General features: G+C 53.2%; 1 protein-coding gene and 1 long non-coding RNA gene across 3 annotated transcripts; one reads left to right on the plus strand and one right to left on the minus strand.

Moving 5' to 3' along the window:
• Positions 1-4,561: 4,561 nt before the first annotated feature.
• Positions 4,562-7,126, minus strand: LOC137860364 (uncharacterized). Its single transcript, XR_011098861.1, has 2 exons — positions 5,180-7,126; positions 4,562-4,842 (listed from the first exon to the last, which is right to left on the minus strand). It is a non-coding gene; the product is annotated as an uncharacterized lncRNA (long non-coding RNA).
• A 191-nt stretch (positions 7,127-7,317) lies between these two features.
• LOC137860363 (fatty-acid amide hydrolase 1-like) lies at positions 7,318-16,877 on the plus strand. Of its 2 annotated transcripts, none has more exons than XM_068690537.1 (15): positions 7,318-7,653; positions 8,864-8,977; positions 9,543-9,686; positions 9,999-10,132; positions 10,866-11,072; positions 11,474-11,514; positions 12,075-12,199; positions 12,340-12,525; positions 13,350-13,447; positions 13,820-13,919; positions 14,200-14,240; positions 14,768-14,807; positions 15,266-15,374; positions 15,577-15,722; positions 15,815-16,877. In XM_068690537.1, the coding sequence occupies exons 1-15, from the start codon at positions 7,474-7,476 to the stop codon at positions 15,941-15,943; spliced, it is 1,794 nt and encodes a 597-aa protein (XP_068546638.1). In that variant the 5' UTR covers positions 7,318-7,473; the 3' UTR covers positions 15,944-16,877. The 2 variants fall into 2 exon arrangements, with proteins under 2 accessions (XP_068546638.1, XP_068546639.1); XM_068690538.1 differs by having other exon boundaries at positions 12,400-12,525.
• Positions 16,878-18,107: the final 1,230 nt, after the last annotated feature.

An 18,107-nucleotide genomic window follows, 5' to 3' on the forward strand; every position in this document is an offset into this window, starting at 1 on the left:
TCAAACCCTTTATTTCTGCATTTTCTGTCTGACAATTCTCTCCTATGTCCATGTGACCTGGGTCAGGTTTGGCTTGGGCTTGGGGCCTTTATGCTTTTTCCAGCCAAGGATTTGAAGGTGACAGGGGAGGCTTTTGAAGCTGTGTAGGGTCCTCAGGTCCTGCGGGATGGAAAGCACAACCTGCAGCTGAGAGGCAGCACTCCGAGCTGCAGAAGCAGAGCTGAAGCCGTTCAATAGCAGAGATGGGTGCAGGTTACAGCAAAGTAAATGGGAAGGGAGGTGTAACGGTGGCCCATGTGTGTGCCGAGCTGCTCATTTGCTGCTGCTGGATGCAGATCCTGCCTTGCTGAGCAGCAGGTGTGGAGCTGCAGGTCCCCTGCCCAGGCAGCAGCGGGCAGGAAGAAAGGGACAAGCGGTGAAGGCAGCATCCCTGCAGCATCCCCAGGGAGCTCCAGTGCAGGCTTCACCCCGCAAAGGGGGAGATTTTCAGTGTGAATAGATGCAAAGCCCCCTGTTCTGCCTGGCACGGTGGGTTTTCCTGAGACTCAGCCCCTGCCTCAGGACCCTTTCCAATCCGCCAGCCGCCAGATCCCCGAGCAGCAGGGAGGGCTGTTTGTTCAGACCTCTGTGGGTTAGGCAGCTCAGGCTTTATTCGTGAGCTTGGCTAGGTCCCCGAATGAAAATCCAATCATATTTTAAGCAGAACGAGTTCCCATGAAAGTCATTTCCAAACCGCCTGGCTCATCCTACCTGTCGGCTGGATCCTCCATCCCCGCCGGGCTAAGCCTGGTGTAACAGCACTGCTCCTGGTGGTGTTACTCCTCGGAGCAGAGTCCGGCCCGCGGGACAGCACCCGCTCCTCCTGCCTTAATGAACACCGAAAGGGACGGGATGTTTCCAAGCAGCGACCCTCCGGTCGGGAAGTTCTCCAAAGCAGCTCGGAGAAATAAGACTTTATTCCTGGCGGTGCGAAGAACTGATAGGGACTGGCTAAGAAGGGTTCATGCAAATACTCCCGAATTAAGCTCCGTCTGAAGTGAGAAAGGGAAGATGATAAACACACCAGGCATTAAAACTGCAAAATATGCTTTGCAGGCATGAAACCGGAGGAGTAACAAAACTATCTGACATCACATTAAACAGCGAAGCATTTCTTATTCTCAGGGCTGCAGTTACCTAAAACCAGAGTCCCATTAAAGAGTCCTAACTATTATTTACATTTCTAAATCTTAAAACCATTAACAAAAGCCACTTAATTCAATTACTTTCCCTGGGCGCCGATGTTATTACATTATTGTCACGAAGCCGAGTTCGGCTCTGAGTTTCCCTTTTTTTTTTTTTTTAATTCATTCCGCTTTTCTCCGCTCCGAGAGCCTCCCCCACCTCCTCGCCTCCCTCTCCCCCGATGTCATTGTGTAGAACTAATGGGGTAAACTGAAATGGTATCTGTCCTCATTGACAGGTTTATGAGAATTTAATAAAGCGTGGCGCGGATAAAATGAGATATTACAAGGCCACACAAAGCTGATTGACTTCTCCACGTCAGCATTTTTATTCGGTTATTTATTTATTTCTTCCCAACGCAGGGGTGATCTCGCTAGGCCAGGGGAGAGAAGAAGGGAAGGACAAGGCAGGGGGGTCCGAAGGGCTGATCGATTGATCCACCTGCTCCCTGTGAGCACGGGCCTCAGTGCTTTGGGGTTTTCTGCTCCAGGAAGGGGACAAGTGAGGGCCATCCCCACTCAGCATCGGTGCCATGCGAGCCGTGTGTCCGTACAGGTGTGAGATTGGAGATGGTGATAAAATAGGCCCTCTGCACCCACCCCAGACCCAGAGGACACAGGGAGGTTTATGTCAATCGACACAGGGCAATCACAACCCAAAATGGGACTCTGAGGGTCCCCGAGGGGATGCCACCCACCAGCTCCAGCAAGGTGCCTGCTCTGTGCCTCGGTTTCCCCTCCTGCCCCATGCCCATCCTGTCTGTGTAAATGGGAATTGCAGAACGCCCCCAGGTCTGCACAGACCAAACCTTCCCTCCAGGACTTCTGAGGAAATCAGTGTGTGTATTTAAGTGTGTTTGCTTTCATCCCATGGCACACAGGGCTGGAAATTCGGTCGGTGCGGTAACTGGCTGGCTGGCTCCCTCTCCTGGCCTCTTCAGAAGCAAAGCTCAGTAAAAAATAAAATAAAATAAAATAAAATAAAATAAAATAAAATAAAATAAAATAAAATAAAATAAAATAAAATAAAATAAAATAAAATAAAATAAAATAAAATAAAATAAAATAAAATAAAATAAAATAAAATAAAATAAAATAAAATAAACCCCACTTAAATTTTGATCCCAAACAGTGGAATAATTTCTGTTTGGAGGAAGGCTGTCAGGATTGAACTTGGGGCTGCTCCTGTTAGACTCAAAACCTGGCTACACACACAAATAGGTGCAACCGTGTCTGCAACACTCAGTCAGAGTGGGTGGCAGAGACGTCTCTGCTGATCCCAAAGCGCAGGCAGTGTGCTGGATTTGAGGCACGATCCTGGGCACTAGAATAAATCCTCGTGGCAGTGATGCTGTAGGTCTCTGAGCACTGACAGATTTCAGGATCAAGCCCTGCTGAGATACCCTGCTTAGCACAAACAGCCAGGTTCAGACGGACCAACAGCAAATCTTCCATCATTGTATAAGAGCACTTAAAATCGCGTGAAATCAGAGTTCCTCCCCCAAAAAGCTTGAGCTGTCCCATCAACAAATGAGCCAGAAAAGAGCCTTCTGCTCCATTCAGTGCCCCTTGCAAATCGAGGGCACGCTGCAGGTTTTTAGGGCAAAAAAGCCCCCGGGCACCAGGTTTCCACCAGGACAGCAGCTCAATCCTGCTCTCTGGTGGCTCACACCCGAAAGGCCAAACGCAACCAGCAGCGGTGTCTTTCGAGCACCCCTTCCAGTCTGTGCCCCGATTTTTTTCTTTTTTGTTTAATTAATTTAGCTCATTATACAGCTCAGAAGGCAGATTTTCAAAAAAAGGTGGAGATCATCAAAAGTGATGATGGTGGGAGGGTCTCATGGGCTCCACAGAGGGGCTGCGACCTACCCCAACTCATTTAAAAGCCTCTTCCAAAATCCTTTGCACCACGGGAAGCATCCTGCTGCTCTGCACAGACTGCTCACAGCCCCTTCAACAGCCTTCCCAGGGCTGAGCCTGCCTGCGAGCATCCTCCCAGCGCCGTGTCTCCTTGCTGAAGGGCCACAAGGTGCAGAGCAAGCACTTCTTGCGAAGTTCCTCACCCCATCCCCACCAAGACGCTTATTTTCTGCCAGCCCCACTGATGTGGCAGCATGACACCCTCATTCAGAGGGCAGGGCAGGAGCAGGTGTCCCTTTTGGGGGTACCACCTCTGCTGTCCCCACCACCACCATCTCCCAGAGCTGGGCAACCACCGCTTGAGACCCCAGCTCTGGTTTTATCAATCCAACACACCACGAGGCAGCACCCATGAAGCCTGGGCTCCCCCCTGGCTGTTCTGAGAAGTTCTTGATCATCTTCTCCATGCTGGCTTCAACCTGTAAAGTTCTCAGCACAGAGATGACCCCCTGGTCTTCCCTCTATAATGCACATTAACAAAGGGGCCAAACTTGACCGCCCTTCACCAACTTTTCTGCTCCTGGTCCCAAAGCATGAGAGATGCTCAGCGTGAAAATATTTGCAAATCTTCGGCAGTATCCGCAACAGCCCCATATCTCCTGCTCTCTTTCTGTCTCCGAGCTGCTGGAGTAATTACAGTGTAGCAGTGCCAGCACGAGGCATTTCTGCTGATGAATGCACTCAATCTAAGCACAGTTTTATGTATCATTAATTCCTTTAGCATTCAAAAAAATAACTTTTTTGATGGCAGATAATACTGTAATCACTCACAATTGCCAATACAATTATCTTCATTCAGCTGTGTAAAACAACTACAGGAGTAATTTTAGCCACTAAAATTTTCTCTCATTTTTTTTTTCTTCCTTATTCTTTAATGTTCACATGAAATGCAAAGCTGTTTGGACTTGGGTTGCTGTAACACAGGCACTACAAGAAATTAATCCCCATCCCCCCATTTTTGTAAAGAGGAGGTTTTCAGAGCCTGAGCCCAGTGCTTGCAAGGTGCACTGTTTGCTTAGGGTGTTTTAAACAATCCTAGGGGGCTCTGAAAAGGTTCTTCCCATCCTGGGGACCCCACTGCTAGGACCTGCTCAACTTTTCCTTACTATCCACCAATCAACCATGCAACAGCTGCTCCATATTCAATACAGCACAGCTGATGAAGTGAGAACCACTTACCAAAATCCTGTGCCCTGTTCTAGCTAGAATAATTTGGCACACGAAATGGATGCCCCTGTGCCTAATTATTATTGTGCTTGCCCACCTGAAAGTCACCTGGGCTGGGATTCAGCCCTGGGAGAGCAGCACTCCACAAGGCCAGAGGGAACACCTACCACTAAGGATGTTTCTTCTTCCAGCAGGAATCAGCTGCTCTCCTGTAGGAAATATTTCCTGTATTTCAGTGAGATTTTCAGGAATCTCACTGGAGCCTGGCAAGAACCCCAGAGCCGGTCTGAACCCAGCTGGCTGCAGAGGGAGCAGAGCAGCAGAATTTCTGATCAGGGCAGCAAAATTTGCTATCAGGGAAAACCTCTAGTGGGCAGGAGTCCAATGTGAGCTGAGCCCCAGCTGCTCACAGTGTCCCCGGGACACTGGCCAACGCCACAGAGCAACCCTTTCTTCTGGTTTCTGACTTCCTGGCCACGTTGCAGGTAGCTGACACACAATTCACCTTCTGGTTGACTTCCAAGGTGTTGGCCTGGAGGCAGAGAGCAGAGGACAAATGGCAGTCACCTCTCTGGGCCATGCAGGCCACCTTCCTGAGCTTATTTTTTAAGATCATGTTAGCAAAAAGAGAAAACCCACTCCCATCTTCTGGGAGATTCTCTGCAGTTTCCCATTTGACCCCAAAAGTGCTCCACCTCAGGCGTTCCCTCTGCAGGCCCCTTTGAAGAACATCAGGAGCTGAACACTTCTCCTGGAGGGCTGTGGGTGATTCACCAGCCTGAAGCTGATCAGTATTGTTTTTAAAAACCTCCCTGAGCTAAACCAAGCGTGGCCATGGTAAATCTTTTGCAAAACACACCTGAGGTTACCTGGGCACAGCTCAGCGAGGAACAGGCTTCCTCATGCTCAGTCCGGACAATATTCCTGCAACCAACAGCTGGTGTTTGTTCAGTTTTGGATGAACCTCATCCAAGGCCCACAGCAGGACTTTTTTCCTCCCTGGTTAGTGAGTTAAGCGCTGTAATTGAAGCTTGGACCTGCCTGCAGGGGGGCAGGCCCTGGAGGGAGCTGGCAGCTGGTGGCAGGAGCAGGTTGTTAACCGCTGGGAAGCAGCTGAGGAGCACCGGGGTGAAATGGGAGAGTGGGAAGCGTGTCAGTTCTTGGCTGGAGAGAGCAGAGTTGCTTATTCTGACACGAAGGGCAGCAAACGAAGTCAGCCAAGGACAGCAAACAGGAGGTGTTGCTTCCTGCAGCGCGTGGATAAATTGTGGCTCTCCCCGCTGCAGGACACTGAGTGCCAGAAGGGGATTGCTTCACCCGAGAAGTATCTGCACACGCACAGAGCTATTTATTAGTCACTGAAGCCCAACCTCTGCCTTGAGAAGCCAGAGATCTCCAGGCGCCAGGAGATGGCGTAGGAAAAACATTCCTGGGTGTTTACCATGGCCCTGGTGCCTGCTGTCAGAGGGACCGGGGCTCGCTGCTCCTCCAGCCTGCGCTGGGCCTGCCGAGCTCGTGTGATGTGTGACGGCTGGGAGAACAACACCTTTCTGCTCCTCCTGTGGGAAACACGGAGTGATAACATCGCTGGGACACGGTGATACCGCCCGTCTGCATGCTGGGTGCTGGGGGCAATGGGGACAGAGGCTGCGCTTCTCCACCTGCCTTGCCCAAAGGCTCCAGCCCTGCCAGGCAGCGGGGGAGATGCAGTGGCAGGAGCATGTTAAAATCCCATATTAAAATATTTCAAGTGCACCTGTTTTTGCAGCCTGCAAACATCCTTATTTCAGCACCGTGCTGCCAAGAGGTGAGGCTGGTGCTGCAGAGGAGGGTGTGCCGGCTGCAGCACGAGCAGCAGGGAGGAGCAGAGAGCTGTCAGGGTGTTCGCCTTCATCCTCCCTGCAAGGGCAACCCCACCACGCCTGCTTCCCTCTGAGCAGTCTGCGTGCATGGGACTGCAGTGCCCTTCGAGCTCCCTTTGCTCTGTGATCCTCCGAGCCCCACGGTCTGAAAGAAGGGGAAAAAAATGAAAGGAAAAGAATGAAAGAAAGCAGGGTGGGGAGACCCAAACAGGCTCTGGGAAATAAAGGTTGTTCTTGCATGTAATTTGCTTGACCCAGATAAACAGAGAGCTGCTTGTCCTCGAAACGAGAGCAAGAGGCTGTGAGCGATGAGTTAAGAGAGCTGAGTACTCCCAAGGCTCCTACACCCGTCAGCAAAGCCGGTGCCAGGACTCTGTACACACAGGGCGGCATTGCTCACCACGAGAAGCCCAAAGGCTGAAGTGTAGCAGGTGGCCTGAGCAACAACAGGAGGAAAAATCAGGTTTGGGGCCACGCAGCCCTCCGTGGTGTTTCCTAGCTCGGCACTGCATCTGCCAGGGGTGGCTCTGGCACAGCGGGATCCTGCTGGGAAGCAGCAGGGAGATCCCAAACCCTTCCCAACAGGTTTTCCATGAGAGTGTGAAATATTCGGGCATGAACTTTTTTTTGCAGACGGTGAGGATTTTTAAGGTCAGACCCCACGGAAGGATGGAGAGAAAGCAATTTTAAGGGAGTTTCCCTGAAAAGTGAGCGCAGGGCCCCAGCGAGCACTTGTCTGCGGGTGTTTTCCACTTTGCAGGCTGCGGCAAAGCAGAGCACGGCCACACACCCGTGCTGTGCCCGGGATGAAGCGGGCTGGCCGGGAGGTTTCTTCTCCTTTTTTCTTTTTTCCCTCGCCCAGCTGCCTGGCTGCGGGGAACACGGAGGAGCCAGGCATCGCTCCTCCGATGTGCCCAGCCAAGTTTATTCCCCGAGAGCCGAAAAAATCCCAGCGCAGCACTTAGACAGCCGCAAATCCCAGGCTCGAAGCCACACCGGGAGAGAGACAAACCCTTATCAGAAAGAGCCCACCCACCAGCAGGGAGCTAGGGACGCCTTCTCAGCTCCTTATCCCTTTCTCTCCCAACCCTCCAACCTTTTTCCCTTTTTGCCAAACCTCCTCCTCCCAGCCCGTGCGGTGCCTCGAAGCGGTTAACACCCTCCCGAGCCCCGTCCAACGCTCGGCTGCCGGCCGCTCCTCCCCGGGGCTCTGCCTCCCCGTTCCCCGCCTCCCCGGTGACCGGAGGCAGCCCCGGGAGCCGGCGGGGAGGGAGCGCGGTGCCCCCGGGGCCGTGCCCAGCATGCGGCCGGCGCCGCGCTCCCTGCCCGCGCTGCTCTGCTGCTGCTCCGCCGGGCTGCTGCTGCTGCTGCTGCGATGGAGGCGCTGGAAAAGGCTCTGGGAGAAAGTGGAGGCGGCCCGGCAGAGGCAGGAGGAAGGCTTGGACAGGATGGACAAGGCTGTGAGAAGCTTTCGGGAGCAGGTGGGTGCCAGGAGCCGCGCTGGGCGATCCAACGGGGAGGGTGAAGGTGGGCGCTGGGTCGGTGCCCCGGAGCTAAATGGGGTGGGGATGGATCCTGGAGGGTGTAAGGGGGGGCAGGTGGGTGGTATTTCTTCAGGGTATGGGCAGGTGCTGCTGTGCAGCTCGCTGCAGAGGCTGTGTTTTGCCTGGGAGCGAGGCGGGATCCTGTTTTCTCATCTGAAGTTATCATTTTCTTTTTGACCACGTGTGCCCACACCCCCCGGAAAGGCAGCGATCCCCTGCAGCAGGAGCCCCGCTGGGGAACATAGCGAGGACGGGAGGAGGCAAGGCGTTATGGGGTCGTGTGCTGGGGGATAACAGGCAGCGGTGCAGGAGTCAGCAAAAAAGAAACGCAGGCAGTGAGAGGAGGAAAATTCCAGCCTGTCATTGAAAAGTGCTATTTCTGCTTCCACCTCTTCCGCCATGGCAAGACAGTCAGCCCGATTGTTAAGGAGGCTGTAGGAAGTGGCAGAGGTGGCGTTTTGTAGCAGAGGCCAAAGTCCAGCGGCACAGCCAGGAGGAACGGGGAGCTGCTCGTGCCGAGGCAGGCTGCCATAAATCCAGCTCAAGCGTGCCGTTCCCTCTGCGGTCCCGCTGAGCTGCCCGGCTTGTGGTTCAAGAGGGCTCGCTCGGGTTCAGCGCCCAGCTTGAGGGATGCGTATGATGCACTTGTGTGCTGTTTAGTAGATGGCAGGGAGGTTTCTGCCAGCCCAAAATGAACTCTCTGCTGTCAGCTGAGGCTCTCGCTGGCGTGCGCCTCCCAGTTTGGTCATTTGGTGGTGCCAGGGGAAGAGCTGCCTGTTTTCCTGCCTCGCTGGAGCAATATCGAATAATATAGCCAATTCCCACCGGAGTTCAGCACTGCACCGAGCAGCTCCTCCAGGCCCCGCCGAGACCTGTCTGAACAAGGCTGGAGAAAGGCTTTTTGCAGGGGCTGAGTAATACCGGTCTGGCCGGGAAGACGAGGCTCTAAAACACTTGGGCTTCTGCTGGCCCCGCAGGTTTCCTTCCATGCTCCCCAGCACTGGGGCAGGAGCAGGACTCCAGTCTTGGGGCAAATATTGCATTTGACCACTAAACAGCAGGCACTTTTAGGCTGGGATACACTGGGCACTATGGGGGGAGGAAGAGCCGGCAGCAGTGCTCATTCCCTGCTCATCGTTTCCCTTAGCATCCCTCTGTGAACATGGTGTCCATCCTCTCTCTGTCTCTGCCGGAGCTCTCCAGGAAACTCCGGGATGGCTCCCTCCCTCCAGAGCACGTCTTCTACGCCTACCTGAGCAAGGTGAGGAGCGAGGGCAGCAGGGCAGGGTCTTGCCCAATGTTAGGGCTGGTTCTCCAGGGAGAAGCCCAGCACAAGGTTCAAATGCTGGTTCGAGCCTGGTTCAGACACTGCTGAGCTGTCAGTGCTTGGGGAGGTTGTAGAGTGCTGCTGTTGTCCCCTCATCATCTCCAAATGGGTTGGCAAACCTCAAACACTCAGTGTGTGCTTTCATTCTCTAGCCAAAACGCCCTGATCACCTCCTGGGTTTGCACCTTGGGGTTATCACTTTATGCCACCCTACAAGCATGATCACGAAAACAGCCTTTTGTAATCTGCTCTGTTGAGTGCCTCTATCCATCATGCCCCAGCTGGTGCTGTGGCCCTCCTGTGTCCAGACAATGGTTTGGGGTTTGGCACAAAAACTTCTTGGAAAAGGCCAAAAAGGCCTGCCCTGGTGCCAGCTGCCCATGGGGAGGTGGAGAAGCAGGGAGAGGCAGGTGTGATTTGCAGAACTGCTTGTTCTGCAAAGTGCTTGTGCAGCACTGCAGGCTGTGTCTCACCCGTGGCTTTGCCTGCTTCCCCCAAGGCCCTCCAGATCACCAGAGAAACCAACTGCATCACGGAGTACATGCAAGAGAGCGAGACCCAGCTCCAGCAAGCCAGGCCACCGGGGAAGCCGGGTTTGCTTTATGGGGTGCCTGTCAGCATCAAGGACTCCATCAACTGCCAGGTACCAGGAGCACAATAACACGCATATCCTGAGATCCCTGGGGTTTAAATCTGGTGGGGGGGGGAGGTTTAACCTCAGCGTCTGGCTGGACTTTGTGATAGCTGATGGCAAGTGATAGGATTTGCTGCCCATCTCCCACACAAGCCAACGGAGAAGGCTGGTTAGGTTTTATTACCACCACACCATGTGGTGTGTACGTTCTGGATGTGTTGCTGGAGGTGCATGCACGTGTTTCTAGATTTAGATAAAATTACTGGGGGCAGGGAAAGTTGCAGTCCTTGATCTGTGAACCTGGTTGTACTCTGCTCCCAGGGCCATGACTCCACGTTAGGGTTCGTGAAAAACATCAACCAGCCCATGGCCGAGGACAGCGTGCTGGTGCAGGTGCTCAAGAGACAAGGGGCAATTCCCTTTGTGAAAACCAATGTCCCCCAGTCCCTCATCAGGTACGTGAGCGGCCCAGGTGCCCCCTCCCCATTCCTGCAGGAACAGCAGTTCTCCCTCTCTCCTCTCCAGCGAGGGTTTCTATCAAGTCTAATTCTCACTTCCCACCTCTTTTTCAAGAACAACCCCCAATCCACATCCCTAGCGTCTTCAAGTTTTAAGGCTACTCAGAACGATCATTCATTCTGGTTTGAAATAAAGAAAGAGAAGAGGAGAATAATTGCTGCCCTTCTGTCTTGTGCTGGCTGGTTTTGAAGCCACCTTTAAAAAAAAAAATCTAGTTAACCCCTTAGTGGCAGTTCTGTCAGCTATACAGTACCAATATAAATGTACCCAAAACTTCCTGCTGTGTCTGCCAAGACCACCCTCGACACCACTGGTGTGGGATGAGGTGAGGTGAGGTGTGCTCCCCTCGGCAGCCGCTCTGCTCGTGTCCCCCTGCCCTGCCAAACGACCTTTGGTAGAGCAGCTCCAAGGACAGCTATTGCCCAAGCCCTACGAAGTGCCTTGCCTTTCTTAACCGTAACAGGGCAACGACTGGACTGACCGTGTTTTTAAAAAGCCACACAGAGGGGTTGCCCCGGGGATTATCAGATTTTGCAAGTCACTTTTTTTTTTTTTCACACAGATTTTGCAAGTCAAAAAAAACCTTCTCAGGTTTCTTTTTTTGAAGTGAGGGGTCTACATCAGCAGATGTCCGCATTTCCCTTATTTGCACACTCTCTGTCTCTCTAGCTTTGACTGCAAAAACTTAATCTTCGGCCAGACGTTCAACCCCCTGCTCTACACCAGGACCCCTGGAGGCTCCTCGGGAGGAGAAGGGGCACTTATAGGAGGAGGTGGGTCCATCCTGGGCTTTGGGACAGATGTAGGAGGGAGTCTACGTTTCCCCGCTGCCTTCTGTGGGATCTGTGCGCTCAAACCCACCGGGAACAGACTCAGGTATTTCGAGTAATGCTGCAACCTCTCTGTGTGAGACCCCACGGTCTGCTCTGTCAGGATGCTCAGGCTGCTGTGGGCGAGGGGAAAGCTGGGAGGTAGCGGGAAGGGCTCACTTCTCCCTCCTGCCCAGACATCTTCTGAGGACTGAAGCACCAGTTCCCCCAGAACAAAAACAGAGGAAATCTCCCCACCTGCATGCTGGGGACAGGGGGGAGCAGTTGTTCCTGACTGACCAGACATAAACCATTCTGGCTTAGTTTGGGTCTCCCTTGGGCTTCCCCTTGACCTCTCCTTCTGCCAGCATCTGCGAAAGGAGGGCAGTGGTTTCATGAGCACTTCCTGCTGCTTGAAGCCTTGTCCTTCTCTGAAAACTCAGCTGCTGTCTTTTTGTCTCTTTGCAGCAAAAAAGGAGTCATTTCTGGTGTCCCTGGGCAGAAGTCAGGTAGGAATTGACGGTTGCCTTCCAGGGAGGGGAGAAAGGCCGGGCTGAGAACAACCTCGAGCTGGCTATGGAGAACCTTCTCCAGGACATGCAGAGAGGGAAGCAGGTTCCTTTTCGGGGACTCTTTCAGAGAGCTACCCCAATAGCACAGTTCCTGAGAAACGTGCTGATGCGTGCAAGAGCTGAGAGGAGCAGCTTGTGTAAGACAAACCCAGATCCACCCTGTAACCCTCAGGGTGCTGTGCTGCCTGCCCCAGCCTGGTGGGAGGTGGGGTTAGTGGTCAAGGGGGGATGTTCTGGTGTTGTGATTGGTAAAGCTTTTTGCTCACTTTGTAAGGCATGCAGTGGAGATGTCAGGGCGCATATCAATGGATAACAACCATGGGCCTGTTGGTGGGAAGGGACCTGTAGGCATCCCAGCCCCATTCTCAGAAGGGAGCTGTTGCTAACACTAGGCTAAGTCAAAGCGATGCTGAGAGGTCCTGCTTTAATACAGGACATGCTCCATGTAAGCCATAATCAACCCTCAGCCATAATCACACTCTCCTGGTCTCCTCCAGTGGTCGCAGCAGTGGGGCCAATGGCCAAAGACGTGGAGAGCCTGGCGCTGTGCATGCGAGCGCTCCTGTGTGAGGACATGTTCAACCTGGACAGCACGGTGCCCCCCCTTCCCTTCAACGAAGAGGTAAAGGACCTGAGAGGGGCTGAAGGGCTGTGAATAAAGCTGCTGTTCCTTTGGCTCGTAACGCTGGTGGCTCCTGGTGGCCCTGTGGGACATGCCAGCCTGCCACGTGGCATGTTGGTGAGGCGAGTGCTGCTTTCCAGGCCTGCAGCATGGGTGTACAGTTGACATCCTTCCAGCTGGAGCTTTTCCTTGCTCCGCAGGTGTATTCCAGCACACAGCCCCTCCGCATAGGCTACTACGAAACCGATTTCTTCACCATGCCCAGCCCTGCCATGAGACGTGCCGTTCGGGAGACGAAGAAGCTTTTGGAGGATGCTGGCCACACGGTAGGATGCTGCACGAATCCAACTGTCATGCCGAATCTGTGCTTCCCTGGCACCATGTGCGTTTACCCACGGCCAGGCCAAGAAACACACTGTGTTGGGTGCTGTACAAACCAGGTCCTGAGGCTGTCTCCTCGGAAAGCTTTCAGTCGTGGTCTGACAGTGCTGGTCTGAGCCTCAGGGAGCACCTCTGTTGGGTGGCCGTGATCAGCTGGTGTCCAAGTGTTTCTGTAGTCTCTTCTCAAGCCCATTTCATCTCTTCTGTATGATGGCCCTTGGCAAGCAGTTCCACAGGTGCATAGAAAGCCACCTACTGGTTGTGTATGTGGAAAAAAGGACCTAAGGAGAAAAAAGACAGCTGCAGGTGACAGCTCTCCTGTAGCCCTGTGGTCAGACCCATTCCTAGCACCTCAGTTTTCTCCTCTCCCCCATTTCAGCAAGTGAGCTGCTGTTTATGAGGCACCGTGGTGGCTGCACGCCCTCCCCTGCCCTCACATAAGGATGAGGAGGGAAGCAAGGAGCACAGACTCCTGCTCTCTGTCCTCCCCTGCTGGTTTTGGAGAGACCTTTGTGCCCTGGGGCTGTTCAGGTGATGATGGTGGCAGAGCCCACCTGTATCTTTTGACTCATCAGTTTCTGCTCAGAGGGAAAACTGCATTTTCAGGGAAGGATGAATGGAGTGGGAGAACCTGGTGGCCACATGCTGGAGAGGGCTCATGGCAGGACTCCTCAGCCCTTGCAGGAAGGAGCCCAGATGCACGTGATGGCTTCTCCCACGCAGCTTGGTTGTGCTTGCACCACTGACACTTTTTCCGTCGTCCTTCCAGCTGGTTCCCTTTGAAATCACGAACGTGGACTACGTGACTTACAACTTCTGCGTCAGAGGAATGTTTGCAGACGGGTGCACCTCCTTCCTCAAGAAGTTGTAAGTGCAGCCCAGGATTGTTTGTGTGATTGGTGCCTCTCTGGGAAAGCCCTCGCCGGGGGGGCTGGCCGGCGTCTGGGTACGGGTAGCAGATCCACTGGATACAGACAGTGGCTGATATGCAGAGGGATTTACTGGGGAGCTTACATTCAGCTGAACCTTGGGGCCATTTGGGACTGTTATCAGCCCTGACAGATCAAAGGAAACTGGGTGCTGATAGCCTATAAATACCACGGAAATGTGGGGAGCTGAGAGGAATGGAGAAATCCTTTTTGTCACTTAGGTATGCTGTGAGAGGGGTTGGTCCTCTGCAAGAGATCCACTGTAATTGCTTCCCAACACTGCTTGGCTAAACATCCTCTTCTCTTTCAGTGAAGGGGAGCTCGAGAGAAGCAGCGTGGGGACATTCTTCTGGTTGGCGAAGTTACCAAACTGCCTGAAAACTCTCGTGTCCTGGATTGCCAAACCCTTTGTAAGGCCCACTTCTTCCTACCATAATTGTAGTCAAGCAATAGGTGTCTCCTGTTGCAGTAAGACTTTACAAGAGGGAATTCTTTAAGCTTTGCTTCCTGGCTGTGTTTTGACACATCTCCAAACGAAAGAGATGCTGTTTCTGTTCCCCCTCTTCCCTCTTTGGGGAAAATCCACACGTCCTGCCTCAGCACCGAGCCAACAGCTTGCATTTGTGATAGAGCTGCCTGAGAGAGCAGAGCTGGGATTAATGTAAGGTATTTTCTTTATTACTTCCTCAGATGCCTCGATTGTCAAATATCATAAGAAGTATGAGAACAAAGTGAGTAAACCTGAGTCTAACCAAACGTGAAGATTTGGGTTTCTCCTCTGGAGCGTGGCAGTGTGTGCTGCATTAGGGATACTTCCCTAGCTGCATGCATCTGTGAAAATGCAAGGCAGAAAATACAAGGGTGGGAGCAAACTGAGAGCTGTTTATGTCAGCCTCATAACCCTGAAGGGTTTGGCCAACTGTTCTGGTACTGAGGATGGGAATAAGGGTGGGGACTCACAGCCTGTTGCTTATGAACTGGATGAAGCCTGTGGGAAGGAAATATGCTGGCAGCTTTGGTTAATGCATCTTTCATGCAATGACGTAGGGGCCCCAGAGGGTAAATGAGAGGTAAATGCACAGGGAAGGAGGCTTGCTCTTCCTTGCTGCAATGCTGATGTTGGGCAGTTAGGGGTGAGAAAGTACTTAAATCCTGTAGTAGAGAGGGTGTGTTTTGTGCTGTGCCGCTACGACACAGTACGTCTGTCTTCATGGTCAAGGATCAGGCTGTCTTTCATTGGTCTTGCTTCCTTTTTCAGCACAGTGGATGAACTCTGGGGTCTTCACCACGAAATTGAGGTAAAGTACTGCAATTTGGGCTTAGATAGTTCTTTTGTTTTATTTCTGGAAACAAGTTTCAGTGCTCACCAGCATTAGGAGATGACCAAGTCACTGATGTGAAGTAGGAACACGTGTCACACCCCTGAGCTGATCTCTCGTGGCTGTGCAAGTTTTCAGCACACTTAAAGATTAGAACAACAGCAATTCATTCATTCATGGTCCTTAATCAGGCCTGATTTTTTTTTCTTGTACACCTGAAAATGTAGGCCACCAGCTGCAGCACCATTTCTATTCTGTTTTTCTCAGAAAAAAGCCCTTATCCCAGCTTGTCCCTGCATTCTCCGCCTCCAGTTTTAGCAGGGGACAGGCTGCTTTTTGCTGGGGAAGGGCCAGGAGCCCAGCGGGGAGCTCAAGAAGAGCCTTAGCCCCGGGGCAGCACATCCACCCCACTGACCACCGGTGTGTTTGCTCCTCAGGAGTCTTGCCACCAGTTCATCGCCCAGTGGAAGAAGCTGAACCTGGATGTCATGCTTTGCCCCATGCTGGGCCCAGCTCTTGGTATCGGCTACCCCGGGAAGCTCTCAGGTAGGAGAAGGAAGCTCCCAGGCATGGCCAGGGGTGGGAAGAGCTCCCGCCTGTGGGGTGCACCCAGGAAAACCACCCTGGTGTCTGCGGGAGCCAAGGGGCCGCTTTCCGTCCTGCAGCCGCTGCCTTCCCAGTGCACACAGCTGTTAGCAGGAGGTGGTGTTGGGTGTTTGCCCTGCACTGAGCCCCTTCTCTCCCGCAGTGGCAGTCAGCTACACCATGCTCTACAACTCCCTGGACTTCCCAGCCGGGGTCGTCCCCGTCACGATGGTGACAGACGAGGACGAGAAGGAGCTGAAGGGCTATCAGGGGTACTTCCAAGACCGGTGGGACCGGACCCTGGCAAAAGTAAGTCATGTCACATCCCTTTGAGGGCACGAGCATCCCCACCCCACCCCAGGATGCCTCCCTGCCCTCTCCCCGCTGTGTTTTTGCCACAGGCTTTTCATGGCAGCGTGGGGCTGCCCGTGGCCGTGCAGTGCGTGGCCTTGCCGTGGCAGGAGGAGCTGTGCCTGCGCTTCATGAAGGAGGTGGAGACGCTCACCCTGAAGAAAAACCAGATCGTCTGAGTCCCCATGCTTGCTGAGAGCAGGATCTGGGCTAGCAGAGGTGCGGGCTGTCCTCTCGTCCAGCCCACCCGCAGGGCAAGCGTTCCTGCCTGCGAGGTGGCACTGATGGCTGGGGTGGCTGCCAGCCGTGGGACGCACGGGGAAAGCGAGACGAGCTCTGCTTCGGTGGAGTGCTTCCAACAATTGTCCTAATACAGTATTTTTTTTTTTTTGTCAGTGGAAAGTCTGTTATTTCAGGTGTGTGTTTATGTGGACGTTTGGGTGGAATTGAGCAATCCTCTGAACACCACCCAGGGAAGTGCAAGAACGTTTTCCTGTTACAAAACGGGGACACTGAGGCACGGGGACTGGTTTTGTCCAACATGCCCAGACTCCTACTGACAGTGCCATAGGGAAAAGTAGTTCTCAGCTCCACAGAAGCTCCCTGAGGAAGAAATTAAGTGTTTTCCCTGCCACACACCAGCAATTGGAGGTCTACAGCCTCTGGAAAGCAGGGAGGGAGCTGGACTGCTTCCCACACGGGGGACTGCTGACACCCTGCCAGCATGGGTGAGCATCAAAGGGAAATCTGGAGTGTGTAGCAACTCCCCCGTCCCGTAGGCACCTATGTTGCTTTCCACAGAGCAGAGGTATAAATTGCTTCATCCCAGTGCATTGCACTTACCAAGCAGCATGCCAGCCTCTGCTGCACAGAGGGAGCCAGGGCAGGTTTCCAGCGAGGTTCCCCAGCCGCTGGCAGGCACCCCCCCAGGATCTGCTGCTCCCCGCAGGTTTCCAAGGGTGCCTGAGAAAGGGGCTCCACAATGCAAAAGCGTCTTCCCAGAGCAGCAGTTCCCAAAGAGATCATAGCCAAAGCTTTGACAGGAAAAGGTATGGGTGTTTTTGTTTTGTTTTTAAATGTGTTATTGTTTAAACCGGAGTCATGCAAAAAACAGTTTTGTTTTGTTTTGTTTTCAAGGGCTGGGCAAAGAGTTTATCCTGGCCTGTCCAGGACCCTGATTCTCTATCCAAAGGCTTTAAAAAAGGAGTAAGAGAGGAAAGGGGGGGGGGGGAGGGGGGAACTCCAGGCATCCCAGGACTGAGTGCTATGTAACTGGTAGCTCCAGAGGATACTGGACTGAGTTTTTCACCAGTTGTAGGCAATCACTGCCCACACAGAAAAAGCTGGACGGGGATTTTCTGTTTGCATTTTAAAATCCAAGCCTGGCGGAGATTGTCCCAGGGGAGGCAACGCCAGGTGCTGGCCTGAGCTGGCTGCCTGCAGCCCACAGCCCCAAACAGCCAGAAGCTGCGTTGCCTCATTAGTTTAATCAGTATCTGCTTGGCGCAGAGGTGGGCAGGGTACAGGAGTCCAAGCGATGGAGATGGCAGTGGACCTGAACCAGTAAACACTCCTCTGGAAGCCCCGAGCAAAGACCTCCAGCAAGCTGTGCCCACTGCCAAGGATCAGTGCCAAGGAACAGTGCACAGTACGGGGCTGAGGCTGCTGTGTGGTTTTAGGGGTGTTTTAGGACTTGAGGTGGCCGAAAAGGGAGGTCGTGGCCACCAGAGTGGTCAGAGGGAGGTCAGGGTGGTTGGCGGCACTAAAGCTTAAGGCTGGGATGTGGGAATGAGAATCTCCTCCCCAGTTATTGGGGACAGGTTGGTGACACCCACATTGAGGTTGTTTGGCTCTGTTTGTTCTCCATCATGGACGGTGATAACATGACAGCAGTATGAGCACTGGCTTTCAGCCCCCAAACAAGACCCCTTCATCAGAGAGCACTAATTACCCAGGACACAGCCTCCTTAAGAGCTCTGCTGCCCTGCTGCCTGCAGCAGAGCCACGATCCTACACACCTGGCAATGCCGCCTTGCATCTTGGCAATGAACTTTCAGAGTCATCCCCAATTCTTTTCCATGGGCTTGCAGCCCCTTGCGGTTTGGGAGACGTTTGATATTCCAACCCCCTCTTTCCTCATGCACTCTTTGGGAATGATCCTATGGCTGCAGAGTACCTGTGGCAAGGGGGCAGCTCCTGGACTGCATGGTCCAGCTCCTTTGCCTCGTGCTGCCTGGAGGATGGCTTAGAAACTGGGGAGTACATGGGATGCTGGGCCCATCAGGGGGAATTTCTATGATATGGGTTGCCAAAAGGTTTTTTGAAGAGGCTTGACTTGGAAAT

Source organism: Anas acuta, chromosome 8 (assembly GCF_963932015.1).
Source record: "Anas acuta chromosome 8, bAnaAcu1.1, whole genome shotgun sequence".
NCBI lineage: Eukaryota > Metazoa > Chordata > Aves > Anseriformes > Anatidae > Anas > Anas acuta.